Raw genomic sequence first — 27,292 nt, 5'->3', positions numbered from 1 at the left:
TGAACTTCAGCTTCTCAATTAACAGAGTTAAAGGCATGGGAAGACTGATTAGATAATCCCCTCACAAAGAAGGATTATTAGTGTTTGAATTTTAGGGAAATATTTCATGATGTTCTACTGGTTGATTCATAAATGTTGAAATCCCTTCGCTTATATTAACCCTATTCCTGCACTTGGAAACACACATAACATGTAGATATAAACTGAGTGCATAGAATTTTCAACCTCTTTTATAAGGTCAATATGTTGTCAATTTGGAGTGCTTACAGTAAGGTTTCTAGGCATTAAATATTTCTCTTAGAATGCATGTAGTAGCTTCTGAATCTCTTTATAGCATTTTTTATCTCTTTATTTCTCAGAGTATAAATGGCTGGATTAAGGAGAGGTGTAATAACAGAATAAAACACAGCAAGAAATTTGTCCACCCAGGTGATGCTGAGTGGCCACACATAGATGAAGATGCAGGGCCCAAAGAAGAGCACCACCACTGTGATGTGGGCAGTGCAGGTAGAGAGTGCCCTAGATGCACCAGTTTTAGAGCTTTGGCGAACAGTAAGAAGAATATATGTGTAGGATATCAGCAACAGTATAAAGCAGGTCATGGCCAGAACCCCACTGTCAGCATTCATTAATATACCCAAGTTATAGGAATCTATGCAGGCAAGCTTGATTACCAGTGGTATATCACAGAAGAAGCTGTCAATTTCCCTGGGGCCACAGAAGGACAATTGCACAGTCACAACCATTTGACTCATGGCATGCACAAAGCCAGTGGTCCAGGAAATTGCCACAAGCCCAACGCACTTTTGCAGGTTCATAATGGCTGAATAGTGGAGTGGCTTGCAGATGGCCACATAGCGATCATATGCCATTACCACCAATAGCACCATCTCACCTCCTCCAACAAAATGCACAAAGAGGATCTGGCACATGCAGCCTCCAAAGGAAATAGTCTTGTTCTCCCTGACAAAGTCTGTAATCATCTTGGGAGTAGTTACTGAAGAAAGCCACAGATCAACAAAGGACAGGTTGGCCAACAAAAAGTACATGGGGGAATGCAGATGCGGGTCAGTAATGATTAAAATCATGATGACAATATTCCCAGATACAATAATCAGGTAAAGCATAAAAAATATCAGTAAGAGTAAGACCTGCATATTCCATGACCGGCAAAGTCCCAGAAGCACAAAATCTGGCACTACTGACAGATTTCCTTTATCCATTTCATTCACTGTGTCCTCTAAAATAACCTAGAAAGAAGGATAGATTGTCAGTTAGTGGGATGAGAAAGGGTACATAATTTCTAGAATTCTGTTGAAATTTTATCTCATTGAAATTTAAAGTTCATTGAAATTTAGCATCTACATCTGAAAGTGAAAATTGTAATTGGGAAGACAAATCTTGGCAAAATGCTACGACAGTATGCCCAAAAGAGAAGCAAAATGCCTAACACTGGCTTTCCAAGATAAGATTCTTAGGAATGATTGAGAGAGTACTTTCACAAGGAGAAAGTGAGAAAGGCAAACAGCAAAATGAAAGGCTAAGTAAAGACTGTTGTGTTAACCAGAAGCTAACTTCAATCTGCTACTCCAGTGAAAAGAATCTGGATGAGGGACCAACAGCGACCATTATAGCTTAATAACTAAAATTTAAGTCATCTACTTGGGAAGATAATGGTGAACAGATACTGAAATCCAGAACAAATGACATGGCACAAAAGTACAGTTTCTCTGTATTAAGCATAATGATTCCTTCAAGCCTCGGTTGAGCCTCTTCTATAAGACATCATAAAACTAAATTTTTAGCTTATTACCTTACAATATATGTTGGAACAACCTTTAGGAGAGAAGAAATATAGAAGGCTATATAATAAATACCATGACATGATAATTCACATGCAAAATCAGGCACAAAATTTAGCATTGGTTAGAATCACAATTAAATGGAATTTACTTAGTAAACTAGATCTATTAGGAAAAAAAGTCAGTGGAGGGTTATGTGAGAAAGAAATTGACCAAAGCGGAAGGTAACTCAGACTCAGGTTCTGATTTGATGACCTCTGAATGGAAGTTTCTTATAACTCAAGCTTACCAATAGAAAATATTTACCTTCAACTATACCAATGGATGCTTTGAAATATTGCCATGAAAGTTAAAAAATATATCCTTCTAAGATGAGAATAAGCTACAAACATGTGTAAGCAAAGTATGTCTTTGACTGATAGTACTGACTGAGCAAGAAGTTAAAACATCAGAGATCACCAGTTATTCATCTCTAAACAGAATAATAATATTGCTTATATTCACCCCTAAGTAAATTGAGAATTCCTCTCAAGCTGGATGGCAGAAATATAATTGCATATCTCTCTTCTGCCTTTATTTATTTCCTTTGGGTTTCTTTTACTTTTTGGGTATTGCATCTTCTTTTCTTAAATTTTATTTTTTATTGAAGTATAATTGATTTTACAATGTTGTGTTAGTTTCAGGTGTACAGCAAAGTGAATCCGATATATGTGTGTGTGTGTGTACACACACACATTCTTTTTAAGATTCTTTTCCCACATAGGTTATTACAGAATATTAAGTAGAGTTCCCTGTGCTATACAGTAGGTCCTTATTAGCTAACTATTTTATATACACTACTATGTATCTGTTAATCCGAAACTCTTAATTTATCTCTCCCTCCACTTCCTTTCCCTTTGGTAACCATAAGTTTGTTTTCTATGTCTGTGGGTCTATTTCTGTTTTGTTTTGTTCATTTGTACAAATGTTGCATCTCCTTTTATGCTTTGAAATCTCAAGGGTGATGTCAAGGAGAGCAGGTGAACAATGAAAGCCATTACCTTAGCATGAGCTCTGGTTTCCCCTTCCCTTATATAGAGAACTAAGAAGCATAGACAAAGGATAAAAAGAAAGAAAATGTCTTAAAGAAATTAGTTAAATCATGCATTTTCTGTGAAAAGGAGAACATGTAATACTAGTCTCACAACTACAAATAAACATATTCTCCATAAGAGATTTGTTTAATTTCTAAAGAAAACAATCTGATATTATATCCAATAGACTTAGGTCCCCTGAGAAATTTGAACAATTTGACCTTTATCTTGAAACAATTTTTGTCAAGATAAATCTTTCCAGGATTAGTTTTCAATAATTAATTTTTGTATCTGTTGGAATAAGGAACCTGGAAGATAGATAATAGCAAAAGTAGAATTTCAACTGTGTTTGAGAGAAGAATTTGCTTAAAGATGAATATCTTCATTGCAGGAGAACAATTTACCTAAAAGAAATCATATTTTTCAGCAGTTTTGAAATTGTTAATATTTCACAATATTGGTAGACTAATTATGTTACTCTATTAATATTAATCAAATATTTGGGGTAATTAGTAGAATAACCATGGACTTTTAGTCAAATCTGGTCTGAACTTTAACTCTATTACTTGTTCACCTTGCCACCTGAGCTAAATTTATTTCTGTTTCCATTTCCGCATCTGTCAAAAGAGAACATTCAATTTAATAGACTTGTTGTTGTGTCAAAAAATACACAGAAAGCACTTAAAAGTTTTCTGGTACTCAGTGCATGTTTAATAAATGTTAGTTATTTCCCTTTTTTATTCATTAAAATGCAACTTAAAGCTCTACACTCTCTAAAACTTACTGGCAACGATCTTAGTAAACAGCCAACCACCTTCTATAAACAAAATTCATAGAATCATCTTTCTTTAAAAGACCTACTGCTTCCATTTTTTTTTAAATTAATAAGCAGATGCTTAGCGACCCCATACGATGTAGATGCAAGGAAAATATCAGACTTGCTTCTTGCTTTCCATGAGCTTAGCAACTTTTTCACCTTTCACTTCTGCTTTTATCCAGCAGGAGTTTAATATTTCAAAAAGACTGGCAAGAGGCAATAACACATTCCTTTAAAGCACCTTTGGAATTCTGTAACTTAGGGTGAGTTTTCACAAAAGGAGGTAGTGATAACTTTGGAATTAGTCAAATTGAAAAATTAGGGAAAGGAGACAAATTGAGTTACTCTTTTTGGAGTATTAAAATAGAGCAAAACATTTTTCATTCTGGTCTACATGCAATGTCCTTCCATTAATTTTTTATAATAGTAATCCTAAAACTGTGAGATTCTCAATATTTATAATTTTACAAAGAGAAACTTGGACTCACAGAATTTAACAGATTGCCTGAGATATACACTGGGTGAGGTATACTGAGAGATAGTCCAAGTTCCTTCCATTACCTAAAGCTGCCTTCCTTTTTTCTCGTGTTATGGGTTTTAATCCTATTAAACCCTATTAATCCTACATTAACTAAGTTTTATATCACCTCTCACTGGATATGTAACTTTTTTTTTCTTCTATCTCTATACTAAAAGTTATCTTAGTATGCAATGGTCTCTCTAATATAAAACACTTTATCTTCTTAAATGGCAAAAACCATTTAGCCAGGATAGCTGGAAGTTGCTAATAACCAAGTAGCTGTCAAAGAACTGTGATCTTCCAAAGCAGACTTGAGAGCATATGTGAGGCACAGCATTATGGTGGTATGCACACTGCTGTTAAAGAGTGTACATAAAACTCCAGTAGGAATATAATAGGAGGAGAAAACCCATGAATTATCTCTTCAAAGATCAGAAGCTAAACAAGCCATGCTCAACTCCAAGCATAGCAGGTATTCATGAAACAGAAACATAGAAATATTTTTTAAATTATTTTAAAGAAGAGAGTCACAGAGAATGTGAGATAACTTACTATACACAAATCTCTCTAAGACCAGATTAATTTTTACTCTTCTGATATGTGCTTGAGATGATATCCATTGTTGGGTTGAGACAGTATCCATGCAAGTACTTTCCCACAGCCTGACATATATTCATCACTGGAAGGAATCCCTTGAGTGAAATTTTCCTATTCTCTGTTTTGGACAGAATAAGAATCATGAAAATAATTTACCTTGGACATCTCTTGGGAACTTCTTTATTAAGAGCGAGAACTTTTGCATATTCTGGAAATCAGAACAGGGAGACAAGAAAAATCACATATAAAACAGCTAAGCATTAAACATCAGTGAAGTTTTATATTATTTTTCATTTAACCTATAAGTACTAGAAAGATGTCTTCTGCGGTCTTAATCTCTAACTAGATCTAAATCATCAGATACAATTAAGATCTAGTTCCAGTTGCAAGAGAAATCATATCCTGATCAGCACGATATATGACCATCAATAGAAAACCCTGATATGGATGGCATGCTCCAATGCATGCCTAATGTTTCCTAAATAGCAGGTAATCTTGGTCACCTGACTGATTTGTTTCAATGTTATCTATAATTACTTGAGGTCCTGATAGTTATGTTGGATGTCAAATTATTAAGATATATTCAGATTGTTTTTTAAAAAATATTGACATTAGCATAAAATACATCTAATTTGACTTTTTAGATTTTTTAAATAACTTTATTGTGGTATAATTAATATATAACAAACTGCACATATTTAAATTGTACAATTTGATAAAATTTGATGTATGTGTTCACCACAAAAACATCATCACAATCAAGAGCATGAACATATCCATCAGCCTCTAAAAGTTATTTTATGTTCCTTGATAATCCTCCTCTCCCATCCCTCCTCTCATCCTCCTTCCCCAAATGACTACTACTCTGCTTTCTATTACTATACATTTGCATTTTCTAGTTTGCATTTTCTAGAGTTTTATATGTTGAATCATGTAGTATGTACTTTTTTTGGTCTGACTCATTTCACCCAGCATATTTATTTTGATATTTATTATGTTGTGTGTGTCAATAGTGCATTCCTTCTTATTGCCTTGTATCATTCCATTGTGTGTATATGCCACAATTCATTAATCAACTCATCTGCTGCGGGACATTTGAGTTGTTTCTAGGTTTTGGCTCTCATAAATAAAGTTGCTATGAATATTTATGTACAAATCTCTTTGTATTACCTGAATCCTTTAAAATATATTGAGACTTATTTTGTGTTCTAGAATATGGTCTTAGTAAATATTCCATGTGTACTTCAAAACAATGAGTATTCTCATGTTTTTGGTCAAAGCGATTTGTAAGTGTCAATTATGTCAAAGTGGTTCATAGTGTTTTTCAGGTCTACTACATTACTGATGAATTTTTGTCTACTTATGCATTCCCAAAGCAATGAATGAGAAATACTGCTGTTCTGCATGATTACCAGAACTTGATGTTGTCAATGCTTTGGTTTTAGTTATTCTAATAGGTGTGCAGTGATATCTCATTGTTTTAATTTTAATTTCATAATGATACGTAACATTGAACATCTTTTCATATGCTTATTTGCCTTCTGTATATATTCATTAGAGAGATTTTGTTTCAGGATTTACCCGTTTTTAATTAGGTTGTTCATTTTCTTATTGTTTTAAGAGTTTTTTGTGTATATTGGATAACAGTCCTTTATCAGCTATGTCTTTTGTAAATATTTTCTTCCAGTGCATCTTGTCTGCTCATGCTCTTAACACTGTCTTTCACAGAGCAAAAGTTTTTAACTTTCACAAAGTCCAGCTTATCAGTGATTTCTTTCATAGATCATGCCTTTGGTGCTGAATCTAAAAAGTTATTGCCAAGATAAGTTCAACATGGAAACATAGAAAGATCCTGAACACATGGACACAACAAATCTACAACTACACATGGAATAATTCCCTCAAAAAGATACCAGGAAACTGGGCAAATAGAGCCTCACCACAACAAAGCGTAAAAGGAGAGCATCAATACAGGTAGGAGAGGAAGAGATGTTATCTCCACACTCCAGCTGTAGAAATTCAGTTGGGGGGATCAAAAACTATGGATATTTTCCCTGAGGAGTGAGGGATTCAGGCCCCACATCAGGCACCTCAATCCTACACAGGATTGTAGTAGATAAATCAGCTATATTTCCCAGTCCTAATGAATGGATTTATTTAGGAGATGTCCTGTGGGGCATGGAGGTGCATACCCACCTACCACCAAAGCCAGGCATTCAAGGGGTGTCCCTTATATGTGGGCTACATGCCCTCAAAACACCCACTTTGAACACTAATGAGGAACATATCCAGGAAAACTACAGAACTAACGGAATGAAAAACCCACTCTTAAAGGGTCCATGCACAGACTCACTTAACCCAAAAATCAGTGCAAAAATGCCACACTGAAAAAATGCATGGACCATAGGTGAAGGGGATCCACTTACTAATTCTGAAGCATCTGCCAGAAAGGCAGGAACCAACTGAATGCTCCTTGGGGATTGAGACACTGGTGGGAATTAGTTCTGTAATCTCAGGATACCTTACTAATGCTGGAGCCAGCAGGTACCATTTTGAAATTCTCCCTCTAACCTGTTAGTGCCAATGGGTATGCTCCACTGAGACCACTCCTGCCCCTGCACCTTGGCCAGACTTCAGAGCCAGATAAGTAATAGCCCTTCCCACCAGTGCCCTGTAGCAGCTGCAACTGGGCCCCAAAGCCAGTCCAGGGCCTAGTCCCACCCATCAGTGCATCAGTGCCATGACTCTGTCACAACAGGAGGGTGCATGTAGCCCACATATAAGGGACACCCCTTGAGTGCCTGGCTTTGATGGTAGGTGGCTATGCACCTCCAAGCCCCACAGGACATCTCCTAAGTAAATCCACTCATTAGGACTGGGAAATATAGCTGATTTACCTACTACATAGAAACAGAAAAATAGGCAAAATAAGGAGACAGAGGAACATGTTCCAATCAAAAGAACAAAGGTAAAACAAACAAAACAAAAAGCAAGTAAACAAAAAAACTAAATCAAATGGAGATGAGAAATCTACCTGATAAGAAGTTCAAATTAACTTTCATAAAGATATTCACCAAACTCAAGAGAAGAATGGATAGACATAGTGAAATTCAAAAAAGACATTAAAAATATAAGAAAGTACAAATGGAAGTTATAACTGAACTGAAAAATACACCATAGGAGTTAAACAACAGACTGGATGAGGTAGAAGAATGAATCCACAAGCTGAAAGACAAAACAATGGAACTCATCCAGACAGAGAAGCAAAATGAAAAAAAAATTTTTGTGAAGATATCTTAAGGGACCTTTAGGAAACATCAAGCAGGATAACATTCACATTATAGGGGTCCCAGAAGGAGAAGAGAGAGAAAAGGGGCCAGAAAATTATTTGAAGAAATAGTGGCTGAAAACTTCTCTAATTTAGGGAATGAAACAGTTACCCAGGTATAGGAAACACAGAAAATCCCAAATAAGATGGACCAAAGAGATACATACCATGACATACTACAATTAAAATGGTAAAAGCTGAGGATAAAGGGAGAATCCTAAGAGCAGCAAGAGAAAAGTAACCTGTTATGTACAAAGGAAACTTTATAAAGCTATCAGCAGATTTTTCAGCAGAAGTTTTATAGGCCAGAAGAGAGTGGCATGACATATTCAAAGTCCTAAAAGGAAAAAAACTTACAACCAAGAATTCTCTATCCAGCAGGAGAGATCAAGAGTTTTCCAGATAAGCAAAAGCTAAATGAGTTCATCATGACTAAATCGGTTCTACATAAAATGTTAAAGGTATGTTTAATGTTTAAGCTGAAAAGAAATGGACAAGTTAATAATAAGAAACATATGAAAGTAAAAATCTCACTGGAAAATGTAAATATGTAATAAAAGTAGTAGATAAATTACTTATAAAGCAAGCATGAAGTTAAAAATCAAAAGTAGTAAAATTAACTAAAAGTGTAATAATTAGTTAAGGAATGCATGACATAAAAAGATATAAAATGAATCATTGAAAGTGTAAAACATGGAAGGAGGAGTAAAAGATAAAGCTTTGGAATGCATTCATATTTAAGGTGCTACTAACTTAAAATAGGTCGCTGTTTACATAGGATGTTATATGTAAACCATACAATAATCACAAGGAAAAAATTTATAGTAACTACACACACACAAAAAAAAGAAAAAGGACCATAAACATAACATTAACAAAAACTAGCAAAATACAAGAGAAGAAAGAGAAGAAGGGAGGAATAGAGAAGAATTACAAAAACAGCCAGAAAAACAAACAAACAAAAAAGCCAGAAAACAATAAACAAAATGGCAAAGTACATACCTGTTAAAAATTTAAATGTAAATTGACTAAATTTGCCAATCAAAAGTGATAGAGTGACTGAATGGATTTTTTTAAAAGACCCATTTATATGCTGCCTAAAAGAGACTCACTTCAAAAGAAAGAGCACATAAAAAAATAAAAGTGAAGGGATAAAAGAAGATATTCCCTGCAAATGGAGATAAAAAGAAAGCTGAAATAGCTATATAATATCAGACAAAATAAAGACTGTAATAAAAGACCAAGAAGGGCATTACATAATAATAAAGCAAAAAGATATTACATTTATAAATGTATATACACCCAACAAAAGAGCACCAAGATACATAAAGCAAATATTAAAGAATAAAAGGGAGATATTGACAGTAACATATAGCAGAAGACTTTATCACTCCACTTATATGAATAGATCATCCAGAAAGAAAATCAGTTAAGGAAATCTCAGCTTTAAATTATGCATTAGAACATATGGGCTTAATAAATATATATAGAACATTCTACTCAAAAGCAACAGAATACACTTATTTCTCAAATGTATATGGAACACTCTTCAGGATAGATCATGTGCTAGGCCACAAAACAATTCTCAGTATATTCAAGAAGATTTAATCAAATTAAGCATCTTCTCCAACCAAAAAGATATGACACTAGAAATCAACTACAAGAAAAACATCAGAGAAATACAAATGGAAATTAAACAACATGCTACTGAACATCCAATGGGGTCACTGAAAAAATTAAAGGAGAAATAAAAAAACACTAGAGACAAATGAAAACAGAAATATGACATACCAAAATCTGTGGGATGCAGTTAAAGTGGTTCTACGACACAGCATACTTTTAAGAAAATAGAAAGATCCCAAATAAACAATTCAACTCTACACCTAAAGGAACTAAAAAAGAAGAACAAATCCCAAAATTAGTAGAAGGAAGGAAATAGTAAAGATCAGAGTGAAAATAAATGAAATAAAGATTAGAAAAGATAGAAAACATCAACGAAACTAAGAGCTAGTTCTTTTAAAAGATAAGGAAAATTGAAAAACCTTTAGCTAGACTCACCAAGGAAATAAGAGAGTGGGCTCTTAAATCAGAAATGAAAGAGGAGAATCTATAGCAGATACCACAGAAATATAAAGAGTTATAAGAGACTATTACAGACAATTATACTCCAACAAATTGCACAACATAAAAATGGATAAATTCCTAGAAATATACAATTTCCCAAGACTAAATCATAAAGAAGTAGAAAATCTGAATAGACTGATTACTAGTAAGGAGATTGAAACAGTAATATAAAACAATGAAAAAAGCCCAGGACCAGATGGTCTCACTGGCAAATTCTAACAAAAAATTCAAAGTGTTACTACTCACACTTCTCAAACTCTCAAAAAATTTGAAGGGAATGGAAACCTTCCAAACACATTTACAAAGGCAGCGTTTCCCATCCTGATAACAAAACCAGACACGTACATCACAAAAAAACTTACAGGCAAATATCCTTGATGAACAGAGATGCAAAAATCCTGAACAAAATATTAGCAACTAAATCCAACAATTCATTAAAAAGATCATACACTACAACTGAGTGGGGTTTATTCCAGGAATGCAAGGATGGTTCAATATTCACAAATCAATCATTGTGATACATCACATTAACAAAAAGAAGGATAAAAATCATATGATTATCTCCATGGATGCAGGAAAAGCATTTGACAAAATTCAACATCCACTTATGATAAAAATTCTCAGCAAAGTGGGTACAGAGGGAAAGTACCTAAACATAATAAAGGCCATACAATGGCAAACACACAGCTAACATCATACATAATGGTGAAAGGCTAAAATCTTTTCCTCTAAGATCAGGAACAGGACAAGGATGCCCACTCTCAACATCTCTATTTAACAGAGTATTGGAAGCCCTAGCTGCAACAGTTAGGCAAGGAAAAGAAATAAAGTTATCCAAATCTGAAAGGAAAATTAAAATTGTCACTATTTGAGATGACATAATACTAGAGAGAGAGAACTCTGAAGACTCCACCAAAAAAACTATTAGAACTAATAAATTAGTTCACTAAAGTCACAGGATACAAAATTATTATACAGAAATCTATTGCATCTATGTACATAATAGCAAACTATCAGAAAGTGAAATTAAGAAAAGAATCTCATTTGCAATTGCATCAAAAAGAATTTTATAATGAGGAATAAGTTTAACCAAGGAGGTGAAAGACCTATACAGTGAAAACTGTAAGACACTGATGAAAGAAGCTGAAAACAACACAAATAAATGAACAGATATTCTGTATCCATGGATTGGAAGAATTTATATTGTTAAAATGCTCTTACTCCCTAAAGCAATCTACAGATTTAATGCAATCCCTATCAAATTTCCAATGGTATATTTCACAGAACTAGAATAAATAATTCTAAAATTTGTATGGAACCACAGAAGATCCTTAACAGCATAAACAATCTTGAGAAAGAAGAACAAAGCTGGAGGTATCACACTCCATGATTTCAAACTGTACTACCAAACTACTGTAATCAAAACAATGTAGTATTAGCCCAAAAACAGCCACACAGATCAATGAAACAGAATTTAGAACCAAGATATAAACCCACATATATATGGACAATTCATTTATGACAAAGGAGTAAAGAATACACAATGAAGAAGGATAGTCTCTTCAGTAAATGGTGTTGGGAAACTGGACTCTAAAAGAATAAAAGTAAATCATTCACAAAAGTTAACTCAAAATGGATTAAAGACTTAAGTGTAAGACCTGAAACCATAAAATCCCCAGAAGAAAACATAGGCCATAACCTCACTGACATCAGTCTTAGAGATGTTTTTGTGAACCTGACTTCAAATGTAAAGATTAAAAAAAAGCAAAAATAAACAAATGGGACTACATCAAACTGAAAAGCTTCTGCACAGCTAAAGAAACCATCAACAAAATGAAAAGATAACCTACTAAATGGGAGAAGTTATTTGCAAATCATGTGTTCATTAAGGGGTTAATATTCAAAATATATAAAGAACATATACAGGACTTCCCTGGTGGTCCAGTGGTTAAGACTTCGCCTCCCAATGCAGGGGGTGTGGGTTCTATCCCTGGTCAGGGAACTAAGATCTCACATGGCTTGCAGCCAAAAAAACCCCAAAACATAAAAAAGAACACATACAACTTAACAACAACAAAAAACAAACAACCTGATGAAAAAATGGACAAAGGATCTGATAGACATTTTTCCAAGGAAGGTATATAGATCATCAACAGGCATATGAAAAGATGTTCAACATTACTAATTCTTGGAGAAATGAAAATCAAAATCACAATGAGGTATCACTGAATGGCTATTAGAATGGCTGCTACTGAAAAGAAAAGAAATAATAAATGTGGGAAAGGTTGTGGTAAAAAAGGGAACATTTGTACATTGTTGATGGGATTGTAAATTGGTGAAGCCACTATGGAAAACAGTATGAAGATTCATCAAAAAATTAAGAATAGAACTACCATATGATACAGCAATTCCTCTTGAGTATTTATCCAAAGAAAATGAAAACACTAACTCTAAAAAGATATATACATCTCCATGTTGATTGCAGAATTATTTACAATATCTGAGATATGAAAACAACCTAAGCATTCATTGATGGATAAATGGATGAAGGAGACCTGGTATATATACAAAATAGAATACTGCCCAGCTGTAGAAAAGAATGAAATCTTGTCATTTGTGACAACATGGATGGACCCTGAAGATATTATATTATGCTAAGTGAAGTAAATCAGATGAAGACAAATACCATATGATTTCACTTAGATTTCATATGTGAAATCCAAGAAAGCAAAGCAAACAAAACAAAAACAAACTCATGGGTACAGAGATCAGATTAGGGGTTACCAGAGGACAAGGAGGATGAGGAGTGGGCAAAATGGGTAAAGGGGTGTCAACTGTATGGTGATGGATGATAAATAGACTTAGATTTGCTGGTGATCACTTAGTAGTGTATACAGATGTCAAATTATAATGCTGTACACCTGAAAGTTATATAGTAAATAAATAAATTGAAGTAATTTGAAAAACACTAATTCAACTGAACCATTTAAAATAAGTAATATTATACACCTAAAACTATACATTAGTCAATTATACTTTGGAAATGATGGCTGATAAAGAGGAAGAAGTCAAAGATATCTTGCAGAAATTGCAGAAATTGTTACTCAGAAAGAAGTAGAGAGCCCAGTTTATGCATCACCTGAGAATTCCTTGACATGTACCCAATGCTGCTTGTGTCTGTGTGGTTACTATAACATCTCTGGAAGGTGCAGCCACAGCCAACTAAGGGAGTATCCCAGCCTGGGCAAGGGGAGGGGCAGAGTCCCTGTTTTGGGACCTTCTGCAGCTGACTTGACAGCAGCCTATTTCAGCCTGTAGGGAAGAGGATTTATTGCTCCTAACTTTACTCCTATATATTCTTGGAGAGGAAGTTTTTCCTGGATTCACCCATAGTAGATAGCATACACTTGTGTATGGCACATCTGCAGGAGCTATTATCACATGTGGTTTTGATCCCCACAAAGGCCATTTCTTCAGTATTTTTCTTCTTTGAAATTAACAACAATCACATTTATGGCTTGCACTGTGGGTATTCTGGTTACTCTCCTTAGAACTTCATAGTTTTGATTTTTTTTCACACTGTACAGCTACAGTTTGAGTCCTCCAGCAGAGGACTCCAAACTCCACTCAGTCTACAGTTGACTGTGATTGTGACAAGAACAATCTTTTGTACTTGGTAGGTAGGAGCTACTAATTGCTTGGCTCTTCACCTTTCCTTTAATGACCGAAGATTTCTTAAACCTCTGAAACTCAATTCTTTGTGTTATAAGACAGCCTGGAATTTAAACACTAGATTTATGACAGGATTGTAAATTTCTTAAAGGCTTCTACTGCAAAAGTTTAAACATCAGCAAGATTTCTTCCTTTCTTGAGCAGATTAAAATAATAACACATTTTAGAGAGTGAGCTTTATCTCACATCCAGTTGATTTGGATTAATTTAATTTTAATCCCTAGTGTGACTGACTGAAATCAGTTTCTCAATCCTGGTATTACCTATTAATGTGAAGAAGATACTCTGACTACTTTTTGCTAGTCTGTTGTATGGAAATAAAAGTATCAACGTAAAAAGATATGTCTACAGCCATCCATTTTACCACTGTTTAGGTGTCAACAAGGGTGGGGGGGAAATACTAATTTATAGGGGAATAGTCGAATACAGCCTATTACACTTACATCATGGGACTTCATACAGCTATTAAAAATAATAAATCATAATTGTATCTATGACTATGAAGAAAATTCATGACATAATGTTAAGTGAGAAAAACAAGTAGAAAAATACAAATGGAATATCATTCCCTGTCTTGTGGTTATATGATTGTAAGAAAACTATACAGTAGGTTGTTGATGTTGATCTGGGGGAGATTGAAATGTAGGTAAGAGAAAGGGGAAGAAAAAAGAAAGAATACAGATGAACAACAGTAGAATAACGGAAAAATGTTCTAAGTAGCTGAAAACTGAATAAGTTCATGGATAAAAACTGAAAGTTCATGAGTGAAAGAATTGAAAATGATTTGATTTTGAAATATCATTATAGATTGTTTTTGTATTGGATTCCTGACATTTAATATAATAACTACAGTAAAATATAAAAATGTTGAGGGGAAAAGTTTTACTTATTTAAAAAATATTTTTAGCACCTGTATTTGTAAGCCTTTATATTAGAATCCATGAGCAATCCTAGACCATGATCTCTGCCATGGAAAACCAAGAACTTAAATCAAGGAAAGCTATAATAAATTCCATAATTATACAAGCTGACAATGACCACATACAAAGAAGGCAAAGGTTAACTAAACTGGAGACACCTGGAAAGGCCTCATACAAGAGCTGAGATTTGAGGTGTTAAGTAGATTACAAATATAAGGGCAAACTGATGCTTTTTCTAAGTGAAGAGGGGGTGATTGCAAAGAACTTTAGGGGAGTTTCTTTCTCATGAGAAAAAAGTCAGTTGAGTGTCCCCTCTTAGATCTATAAGAACAGGTTAGTAGGCAGTCTTTACCTTAAAGAAGGGATGTAGTTGGACTCTTTATTTCCCTCTCTGTGGCTTAGTTCTGGTGAGGCCATGGTCCAATGTGCTCAAGGAGTCTAAGGCATCAAGCACACACACTTTATTCCTGGGATACAAAGTTAGGGTGGGTCCTAATGGGATGAGAAGGATCTTGTACCAAGGTTCATTGGCAGAAAAAAAAAAAAAAAAGCCAGGAATTCAAAGAGGAACTCACATTGAGGGGAGGGAACAATTTGGCATGGCACCTTAGACTGAACATAGGAGCCTAAATGTCTATAAGAGGCAGCTGTTTGAGCACTGCATAAGTGAGATTGGCTCCTTGGATCCAAAACCAATATGGTACTTTCTGAAAAGTGGCTTAGTAAGTGAGGGTGAAGGAAACACCAGTAACATTGGAGCACAGGTATGAGGCACCATTTTGAAATCATTAGATTTATACTAGCAAAACCACAATTTGTCATTCTTTTCTTGTTTTAACTATAAAGCCAAAGTGGTAATAGTCAATGCAGTTCGGCTAGTGGACATTGTAGTGCTTTATTTGTCTTACACCTGGAAACAGGCTGATTGCACAAATAGCCAAAACAATCTTGAGAAAGAAAAACAGATCTGGAGGAATCATGCTTTCTGACTTCACACTATACTACAAAGGTACAGTAATCAAAACAGTATGGCACTGGCAGAAAAACAGATACATAGATCAAGAGAACCCAGAAAGAAACCCACACACTTACAGTCAATTCATCTACAACAAAGGAGACAAAATCATAAAACAGAGAAAAGACAGTCTCTTCAAAAAGTGGTGCTGGGAAAACAGGACAGCTACATGGGAAAGAATGAAATTAGAACATTTTCTAACACCATTTACAAAAATAAACATCAAATGGATTAAAGACCTAAATGTAAGACCAGACCAAAAACCATAAAACTCCTAGAAGCAAACATAGGCAGAACACACTTTGAAATAAATCATAGCAATATTTTCTTTATCTGTCTCCTAAAACAAAGGAAACAAAAGCAAAAATAAACAAATGGAACCTAATTGAACTTAAAAAGCTTTTTAAGGCAAAGGAAACCATCAACAAAACTAAAAGACAAGCTATTGAGTGGGAGAAAATATTTGCAAATGATATAACCAATATGGGTTAATACCCAAAATATACAAACAGTTCATACAACTCAATACCAAAACTCAAACAACCCAATTAAAAAACTGGCTGAAGAGCTGAATAGACACTTTTCCAAAGAAGCCACACAAAGCCAACAGGCACATGAAAGGATGCTCAACATCACTAACCATCAGAGAAATGCAAATCAAAATGGCAATGAGGTATCACCTCGCAGCAGTCAGAATGGCCATCATCAAAAAATCTACAAATACCAAATGTTGGCGAGGATGTGGAGAAAAGGGAACCCTAGTGCACTGCTGATGGGAATATAAATTGGTGCAGCTACTATGTAAACCACTAAGGAGGTTCCTCAAGAAACTAAAAATAGAACTATCATAGGATGTAGCAATTCCATTCCTGAGTATATATCTAAAGAAAAAGAAAACGCTAATTAGAAAAGATACATGCACCGTGATGTTCATAGCAGAATTATTTCAATAGCCAAAATACGGAAACAATTTGTGTCCATCAAGAGATGAATGGATAAAGAAGATGTGACATATATATATATATATATATATATATATATATATATATATATATATACATACAGTGGAATATTCCTCAGCCAAAAAAAATGAAATTCTGCCATTTACAACAACACGGATGGACCTGTAAGGTATTATACGTAGTGAAATAAGTCATACAGAGAAAGACAAATACTGCATGTTATCACTTACATGTGGAATCTAAAAAATAAAAAAATGAATAAATTAACAACAGAAAAAGACTCACAGATATAGAGAACAAACTACTAGCTACTAGTGGGGAGAGAGAATGGGGGGAGGAGTATAAAAAGGTACAAATTACTTTGCATAAAATAAATAAGCAACAAGGATATATTGTACAGGACAGGGAAATGTAGTCATTATTTTATAATTTTGAATGGAGTACAATTTATAAAAATATTGAATCACTATGTTGTACACCTGAAGCTAACATGATATTGTAAACTAATTATATTTCAACTTAAAAAAACAAAAAATATAGACCACTTTCATATTATTAGATTCATCATACATAAAAGCAATCATCTATAAAATTTTCTAAATGCTTAATCTTAACCGCTAATTTGTCATGAATTGGTAACAATTTGAGGACGGCACTGATCCACTAATCTCACTTGGAGCAGCACTATTCTATGTCACATTTCAAGCCATTTCTTCAATGAGCTTTCTAAGAAGTCTCTCATAATGAGTTTTAACCTACACAGATCTCTCCCTCCCTCTGAATTTCTTTCCCATCTGTAAATATAGTGCAATATTGTCAGGCACTTTGGAGTTCTCTTTTTTTTTTTTTTTTTACTTTGGTGCAGTAGGTGTTGATTTCACAAATAATAAAACTCAGATAATAAAAAAGACTTCCATGCATTTGACAAATATTTAATGAGGACCAATAAATACAATGTATTTTTATCACCTTGATTAGTTGAAAGTTGAATAATACTTGTTGTCAGCCTTCAAAGACATTACAATCTGGGACAGGAAAAAAGATAGGAATACAAACAAACATAACATAAAACAGCTTCTGAAAAGTATGATAATAAAAATACAAAAATGGTGAAATAAAAATTCAAAAATGGAAAAGGTGCTTTCATTAGAGGAGTAGAAATATAATGGGAAAATATCATTTGAACTAGATCTGGAAGGATAGATGGGGTTTTGCAGGTACAAGTGGAGGTAACAAGGATTCCAAATAGAGAAAGTGACCACAAAGAAGCAAATATGGGAAACTGAAAGCTGCTCAGAGAATGAAAGGCTGTCCACTTATTCTGAGAGAGGGAGTAGGGGAAGGTAAGACAGGAGAAGTAATTCAAAGTCAATTTATGAAGACAGAAAATTTTCAATATGGAAACCACTGATGGATTTTAAGCACACAGGTAATAAGATCAAGGGTATTTTAGGGGTTTCTTTGGACTAAAGTAGTATCACTAAGAGATAATAAAGGTCTAAGTACTCTTTTTCCTCCTTAGTGTTTCAGTATAAGGAATTTGCTTTTAGATGTTAGTTGGGAAGCCACATGTTCCTCTTAAGCATTTCAGTCAATTAACTTAAATGTTGAAACTTCTCCCTCTTTTCTCTCATATCCAAAGAATTCTACCATGCTGTCCTTCTAAAAGCTATTTCTAAATTCTCCAAATTCTTATCACTAATGTCCTACAGTTTTTGTACCTCAGCATTTAGCTTACTGGGCTCTCTGCACATCACCTCTGTATCCTACAAAATATGCACGACAATTGAAACATTCCTATCAGAACTTTTGGTGACATATCCTGTGTTATTGCTCCACAAACTGTGTCTTCTGGAAACTTTTGGAATCCATGTTTCAGATGGGCAAGTGATTTGTAAATACTGGTGCCTTAGAGAAGTTGTTATTACATTTAACTGATCCCTCAGAGAATGTGCAATAGTTTAATTTTTTAAAGAACAATTGGCATGAAGGAGAACTTCCTTAATGCTACCAGGCCAAGTCTCAGGAGATCCTGTGATAAAGAAAGTGCAGTCTTAATTTTGTGCAGCAATAGACTCTTTATCCAGCTGGAGACAGAAGGATATGATTTATTTCACAGGTCCTTAGAGATTTCGTCAATATCAAAGCCACAATAGCTTTCAAGGGCAGCAGAGCATCCTGAGACCTCTGCGCCAATCCCCTTTCATACCATAATCTCCTTATGTTGATTTATTAATGCTCCTGATTTGGAGCAGTTTTGAAAGGATTCATATCACTAAAAGGTGCACAAGCTTTTACCAAATTATGATGAAAGACTTCTTAGAGCACTTGTGTGGACAATAGGTGGGAAAAAAATTCATTTTGAAAATTTTGTTTGTGCCCAAAATATAAGACCTCACAACTCTTCGGAATCATATCCCTGCACATTGCCACACACACAAAAATTTCAAGGAATCCAGATAACTGGCATCTTTTCCATGAGAATGTAGGATGAAAGAAATTTACTTATGACAAAAGAAAGCATTTGACTTCTCTCAAACAGTGGAAATGTTTTACTTGAAACTAGCTTATAAGTAAAATTAACAGCAAAAATTTGTGAAAAAATAAAATCCCATACATAGCTTTTTCTCCACAAACTTTTGTTTAAATAAAAGATTAAGTGAAATCTTAAAGCCACTGATTTCTAGAGAAGACATTGCAACATTACAATATAAAAAGTCAATGTAGGTAAGTAATATTATGGTCTTACATTTTTATGATGCTTAAGCAGAAATGCAGAGGTATTGGCTTTTAAATGATTACTTCCAACTTAGTGTAAAATACATCCATTTCTTTTTCATTTTTAAATGATACATTATGTAATATATTTAACTGAGATGTAAACGATAAAACCTTCTCTATTGAGTCTCTTTCACCATAAGACGCATTTAGAATAAGAAACTAGTACATTTATTAAGTGCTAACTTTGTGTTACATGCTATCCAAAACCTGTCATAGATCATCCCTGCCCTCAAAATAACAAGCTTACAAAAGGAGTTTAAAGTTCTCTAGTTCTATCACAGTAAGGGAGAGATTTAGAAGCAGGCAAAAGTTTGCTTCCGTGCCGCCAGCTACCTACTGTGCGCAGAACTCAGAGAATATACCCAAGAACAAGTAGAACACATTTCCTTCCTAACTGATGACTCTTTTGAAAAATGAGTCCTCTCTTTATTCTTAAACAGGAACACATTTAAAACTAGTGCTAACGGAAAAATACTTGTCTCTTGACCTTGCAGCTTACCGACACAATGAATATCTCTGAGCCAGATTCCAGCTTTGCCTTTGTAAGAGAATTTATACTCCTAGGTTTTTCTTGTGAGTGGAAGATTCAGAGCCTCCTCTTCTCGCTCTTCCTTACAACATATGCTCTGACCATAACAGGGAACGGGGTCATTATTTGTGCCTTGTGGTGTGACCCACGACTCCACATCCCCATGTATGTGTTCCTGGGGAATTTCTCATTTCTAGAGATCTGGTATGTCTCTTCTACAGTCCCCAAGATGTTGGTCAACTTCCTCTCAGATAAAAAGACCATCTCCTTTGCTGGATGCTTCCTCCAATTTTATTTCTTTTTTTCTTTGGGAACAACTGAATGTTTACTTTTGGCTGTCATGGCCTTTGATCGGTACCTTGCTATCTGCCGTCCCTTGCACTACCCTAATATCATGACTGGGCATCTTTGTACCAAACTGGTCCTTATCTGCTGGGCTTGTGGATTTCTGTGATTCCTGATCCCCATTGTTCTCATCTCGCAGATGCCCTTCTGTGGTCCAAACATTATTGACCATGTTGTGTGTGACCCAGGGCCCCTATTTGCACTGGCATGTGTCTCTGTCCCCCAAACCCAACTGCTTTGCTCCACCCTAAGTTCGTTGGTTATCTTTGGTAACTTCCTCTTCATCCTTGGGTCCTACACTCTTGTGCTAATAGCTGTGTTGCGTATGCCTTCAGCCACTGGGAGACATAAGGACTTCTCCACCTGCGGGTCTCATCTCGCTGTGGTATCACTGTTCTATGGCTCTCTGATGGTCATGTATGTGAGCCCAGGACTCGGACATTCTGCTGGGATGCAGAAAGTTGCAACTTTGTTCTATGCTATGGTGACCCCACTCTTCAACCCGCTCATCTATAGCCTCCGGAATAAGGAGATAAAGACAGCCCTGAGGAGAGTTCTGGGGAGTTTCAACATAAGGTAAGACATACTAGATGACCTGTCCATTTCAGGTCAGTATAGTCTAACAAAAACCAACCAGAATTATATCGTTATCAAGATCTTCAAATATAGGTCTAGTGATATTAACCTATATCAATCTGTGAAATTAAGTATCTATGGGGCCACTTAAAACCATAAAGTGCTGAGATTATATAGATAAGTGGAAGTGCTGGGTTCCTCTTTGGCACTTAGCCTGCATATTAAATAAGAAATGTACACATTTAGGTTTTTTTGGATAGTTAATATGATTCATCTGTGATAAAAATTCCTATCTTCCATTTGATAATTTAGATTAGTAGTTACAGGATCAGTAAAATTATAATTATGTCATTTTGCTTGTTTAGTTGGCTCCTTGTAAATAAAAGAATGAAATATATTCTCTTCTGACTGTGGTTCCTGTCATATTTGACTTCATTATTTTTGTGACATGGTCATTCCTAGTAAATAAACCCTTAAAAGCAATCATCCAAAATTTCTGCTGGACAATAACAATCAATGCTAGCCTAATCCAGACTTATCTTGTTTCCATTACACATACCCCCTTCTAAGCCCTAAAGGGCAGGTTCTAATTCCATACATAACAGAATCAATCAAAGTATTCAGAAATAAATATTCTGAGTACTAATATTTTCACCAAAATGAAGTATCACTAAAACTTTAATTGATCTAGCAATGGGGTTTTAGGTAATAGAGCATCTCTCCCTAAAAACTAGAGAGGATAGTCAGTGGGAAGTTGTTGTATAACAAAGGGAGTCCAACTCGAGGATGGAAGATGCCTTAGAGGACTGGGGCAGGGAGGGTGGGGGGGACTCGAGGGTGGGGGAGTCAAGGAAGGGAGGGAATACGGGGATATGTGTATAAAAACAGATGACTGAACCTGGTGTGCCCCCCAAAAAATAAAAATAAAAATAAAAAAAATAAAATAAAAAAAAACTAGAGAGGGAAATGGTCTTGTGGATAAATTAAGTTCAAATAAATAAATAAATAAATGACAGTTCATTGTTATTTGTTACTGAAACAGTGTCAAAACAACATTGAGGAAAAATTTTAAAGAAGAAAAACATGCAGAATTCAATCCCTGTAATAGAACTATTTTCATTTGTATGTATGCTTTATTTGATACAATGTCAAACTTATTCCGTATTATGACAAGTTTTTAGAATTATTTTTAGGAACTATAATATTCCATTCAAGTAATATTGCATGGATTGTAAATTTTTAAGTGGTGAAGTGACTATTCTCCAGAAGGAAAACTGTCCTTCCAAGTAACTTGTAGCTGACTTGTGAAGAATATAAGAAGGAATTTTCAGAATGTAGATTAAGAGAAAAATGTATGTCGCCACTAAACAATAATGACTGCTTACAGAATTAGTGCTCAGAGAATCAGATTCTCGTTCCATCCACTACCAATCCTTTCCTTGAACATTATTTCCATTCTTTTATTGTAAAAACTAATCTCAATAAAATCTTTATAAAGATTTGTCATGATGATAAATTGCAAATTGAAAACCTAAATTAGGCCTCTCACTTAATCCAAAAACAAAACTGCCCCAGAAAATCCAGGATGTAAGAATATTTTGTACATGTAACAATTTTCCCTGTAGGGTTTTTACCTTAAAAGTTTTGTGGAAAAGAGATGGATGACTCAGTTCAAAATATAGGAATGTATTTGTGAGTTTTGAAATGGACATTCCAGGTGAAACAACTATTTGTTTTTAATGTGAGGAGTGCTCAAGCTCCTAAGTCATTCTTACTTATCAGAACTCTGCCACATAATTTCTTGTTCTGTAGTCCATTGAGGATGTTTTCTAACTATACCATTTTCCCAGGTACATGGCTTTTAAATTTCCTGAGATAAAATAAGGAATGGGCTCTAGAAAAACAGGTAGTCAAGGCAGGAAATATTTCAGCCCTACCTCGGGTTAATAAGTTAATGTGTTTCTGCAGCCACTGGTTTTCAGTGACCTCTTCTTATAACACTGAATGTGATGATTGCTTTACAAACCTTCCATACTGTAACATTGCAACTTGTAGGTGACATTTTTTCAAGGTCGAACTGCATCCCAAAGAAAGTGAGAGAGGTGAAGACAGAAAGATCATTAGGAATAGCAGTAAGAAGACAGTATTCTTTCATTTGTTTGTTTCTGAGTATTTAAGCTTTCAAAAGAACACAGCAAAGTGATGTTTAAAATAATTGTTCTGGTTAGTGGTTTCCTCAGGAGAAATGAAAAGAGAAAGCCAGCATTTTTTACCTTCAAGGAGGAGTCATGGTGTTTATTAGCTGCCTTTAAACTCTTGTTAACCTGAACAAACATTGAATCTCCCTCAACTGCTACTAACTACCTCACAAAGTAAAATTTATTTATAAAACCAAGCATTATGTATGTTCAAGTTTCCAGGAAAAATAAGGGCACTGGGAACATGGGAATACAATATTACAAGAAAAAAAGAAAGTGAATTTATTAGTTTAACAAGTTTTAGATGTGCAAACCCACCACTACAGGGTTTGCTCTTGTCGACTACATTGAAACGAATAATAATTAACATTTTGAGCCACTTGTTTTGTGCCAGGCACTGTCCTAAGCCCTTAACATACATGACTTTAACTACTCATGACAACCCAAAGAGCTCATTCGGTATTATTTTTTTTAATTTTACATTATTTTAACTAATGATAAAGAAGAAAGCATATTAAAAAGAAAGATGTGGGAACTTGCTGGTTGCCCGGTGGTTAAGACTGCGTGCTTCCACAGCAGGGGACATGGGTTCAATCCCTAGTCTGGGAACTAAGATCCCAGCTGTTGCTGGGACTTCTCTGGTGGTCCACTGGGTAAGTCTCTGTGCTCCCCATGCAGGGGGCCCAGGTTCCATGCCTGGTCGGGGTAACTAGATCCTTTGTGCATGCTGTAACTAAAGATCCCGCACACAGCAAGTAAGAACTGTCACAGCTATGTGGCATGCACTGGGCCAGGAGATAGGATGCAGAGCAAAACTCAAGGTCTGTGGTGTTAGAAGAAGCCAACATAGAAGTACTTGATGACATCTGATTTCAGGACTTAATGAAGCTCAGGTTCTTGATGTCTCATCGCAGAAAGAATTCAGTGAGAGACAAAGTGATAAGTAAGATGTGGATTTATTTAGAGACAAACACACTCCACAGATGAAGTGTGGGGCATCTCAGAAGGTGCGAAAAGGCCTCATTCAGTATTATTGCATCTCCAATTTACTAAGGATGAAACAGGCACAAAGAGTAACTTACATATTTGAAGATGGTGTTTGATCACAGGCAGGCAAACTGCCTTTCTACTACATAGAGGAGAAGAGCCAACACTCTGGAATCTAAGTAATATCACTAACTGTGTGAGCTTCTGCAAATTATTTGAGCTTTTTTATATAAATTTATTTATTTATTCATGTATTTATTGGCTGTGTTGGGTCTTTGTTGCTGCACACAGGCTTTCTCTAGTTGCAGTGAGCGGGGTCTACTCTTCATTGTGGTGCATGGATTCCTCATTGCCTTGGCTTCTCTTGTTGCAAAGCACTGGCTCTAGGCACGTGGGCTCAATAGTTGTGGCTCACGGCTTTAAAGCACAGGCCCAATAGTTGTGGTGCATGGGCTTAGCTGCTCTGCTGCCTGTGGGATCTTCTTGGAGCAGGTATCGAACCCATGTCCCCTGCATTGGCAGGCGGATTCTTAACCACTGTGCCACCTAGGAAGCCCTATTTGGGCTTTCTTTTTTGACATTTTTTAATATATAAAATGGAGCTAAGGATAATACTCAATTATCCTTATTCATCACACTGTGATGAATAAATGAGGCTAATCAGAATAGCATCTTATACATAGTATTATGTAATTAATGTCAGTTAATATTATTAGTATCTTCCATTAGTAAAGTTCTTTAGCATTTACAAAACTTTGACATAGTTCATCCTCACAAATTCTGTGACATATTTAGGGTCAATATTCTCATACTCATTTCGTAGATCAGGCCCAAAGAACCCACATATGTTGTCCAAGGTAACACAACTAGGGGAAAGTAGTTGTACTGACATCAATATCAGTAAGAACTCTGCTGTGCCACCTTTCCTCTCCTGGAAACTACAGCTATGCCCTATGTATGCCTTCAGAACTGCCTGGCAATGCAGACCAAAAGGTTGGATTTAACCTCAGAAGTAAATATTGTAGAGAAAATATGCATGTAGGAGACATACTTAGAATGGATTTATTTTCAATTGTTTTAAGACAGTGACTAGACAAATTACATGAAGATTTAAGTAATAAATATTAAACAGGTAAAATATTTTGTTACTGAGTGAAAAAGGAAGATCATGAAACACAATTATTATATAAGCTTACTTAAATATAGAATGATGGTATTCTGAGTAATTTAGATTCTTTTTTCCTCTTTTGTGCTAATATATGTTTATATCCTAATTATTCCAGGATAAACATGTATACTTCATCTAATTTACAAGGGATGGGGACCTTAAAAATTAATGTTAGAAAAGAACACATAATTTAGAGCAATGCTTTTAGATATAATACTTTCCTAACTTTTCTCTCTATTTTCTGCATTAGGAAATGACAAAACTACTGTCTTTGGTAAGCGTTATAACACGTGTTTCCAGACCTTCTCAAAGACTTATCCATGTGGAGTCACTCTGTGGAGAGGAGTGAATTTGACTCCCTAGTGTTTCTATTTCACTCAGAATCAGCTCTTTCTCTAAAGGAGGGAGGGGCTGTTGGCAACAAACTCTGGCTTGACAGTTTTTGTTCTAGATGCTTAGAACAGAAATAGAGAGATAAATATCATACAATCAAATGAATCTCCAATGAATCTTCCCAAAAAGGAAAAATTTCCCCAGGGACCACCCATCTACATGTTTGCATCTCTACCTAAGTACAATGCTTACAACTAGTAAAACAACCAGTGTTCATAAAAAGAGAGTTTGAATTATTAAGCTTAAATACATAACCTTCATTTACTTCTGTTTTTTAAACAAACTTTCCAAGTGTCCATTTCTTTTTAGCAACAAAAGCCATTTATCTATACAGATATATACTTTAAATCATCTTAATTTTAAAAAGCCTTATCATTGGGTTTTTTGTTTCTGTTTTTTGTTTTTTGTTTTTGGCTGCACCACAGGGTTTGCAGGATCTTAGCTCGCTGACCAGGGATTAAACCCAGGCCATGGCAGTGAAAATGCCAAGTCCTAAACACTGAACCACCAAGGAATTCCCAGTAAAAGCCTTTTTAAAAAAATGATTATTCAAATATCTCAAAAGAAGCCTAGAATCCAGAATTAAAGTATTAGAAGAAATAATTATATTTGATTAAATAACTTACTCCATATTTTACACACTTGAGTGATGAAAATGAAAAGGAAACTCAAGATCTATCCAGGGACCCAGAGTGGTTGTCTGTATTAGACTTAGACTCAGCTGCATTTAACAGAAACCCAAGTAATAGGAACTTATGAAAGATAAAGATTTAGCTTTTTTTCCTCATGTATAAACTTCTACAGGTAGATAGTTCATGGCAGTCCACAGGTAGGCAGTTCCAAGATGTCATTAGGGACTGATGATCTCCCATCTTTATGATAAATCCTTCTTTAGTGTATATATATATATCTTTAAAGTCACTTATCATCTGAAGAAGGTAGCTGAAGCTTCAGGCAGTAGGAAAAAGTCCAACCTACATTCCACTTATATTTGCAATGGACCAGATTGTGCCACATAATGATCCCATATATTGTACAAGGGAAGCTGCAACATTTGATGTTTCAAGCTGGGCACATTGCCAGCAGAAGAGAACTGAAATTATATTAGGCAGGAATATTAAAAAAAAAAATTAGTATGTATGCAGCTAACACACTGCCACACGTGTATTCAGCATAAAATAAGAAAATGGATACAGTGATAGAAGTTTGGAAACAGCCCCTTTAGGAGTTTGATATTCAAGCAAATCTTTATATACAAAGAAACAGCAAGAAAGAGCTAGTGGCTAGAAACTCTTGAAAGACAAAAATGTGCATAAGAACAAAAAAATGAGGTACTACAGAGCCTATTATTTTAGTTGAAACTCGTGAATGTGTGTGGAAAAAATAAAAAAACTTTGTTTCCCCAGCCCTCAACAAAAAAAAAGC

The 27,292-nt window shown here is 35.1% G+C and overlaps 2 protein-coding genes across 2 annotated transcripts; one reads left to right on the top strand and one right to left on the bottom strand.

Annotated features, from left to right (window-relative positions):
• Positions 1-284: 284 nt before the first annotated feature.
• On the bottom strand, positions 285-1,226 carry LOC130846249 (olfactory receptor 4K14-like). Its single transcript, XM_057724362.1, has one exon. It carries the CDS (start codon positions 1,221-1,223, stop codon positions 285-287), a length of 939 nt encoding a protein of 312 aa, XP_057580345.1. The 5' UTR covers positions 1,224-1,226.
• Positions 1,227-20,153: 18,927 nt separating this feature from the next.
• On the top strand, positions 20,154-21,125 carry LOC130844660 (olfactory receptor 11H12-like). The gene is given in 1 exon segment (XM_057720777.1): positions 20,154-21,125. A coding segment is annotated over 1 exon segment (948 nt). The 5' UTR covers positions 20,154-20,177.
• The last annotated feature ends 6,167 nt before the right edge of the window (positions 21,126-27,292 follow it).

This window comes from Hippopotamus amphibius, chromosome 2 (assembly GCF_030028045.1).
Source record: "Hippopotamus amphibius kiboko isolate mHipAmp2 chromosome 2, mHipAmp2.hap2, whole genome shotgun sequence".
NCBI lineage: Eukaryota > Metazoa > Chordata > Mammalia > Artiodactyla > Hippopotamidae > Hippopotamus > Hippopotamus amphibius.
The sequence above is the reverse complement of the archived record's forward strand: the minus strand, read 5'-3'. Positions and strand labels throughout refer to the sequence as shown.

Excerpts from the sequence above, each read along its gene's own strand:
- LOC130846249 (XM_057724362.1), bottom strand. The coding sequence starts at position 1,223 with ATGGATAAAGGAAATCTGTCAGTAGTGCCAGATTTTGTGCTTCTGGGA.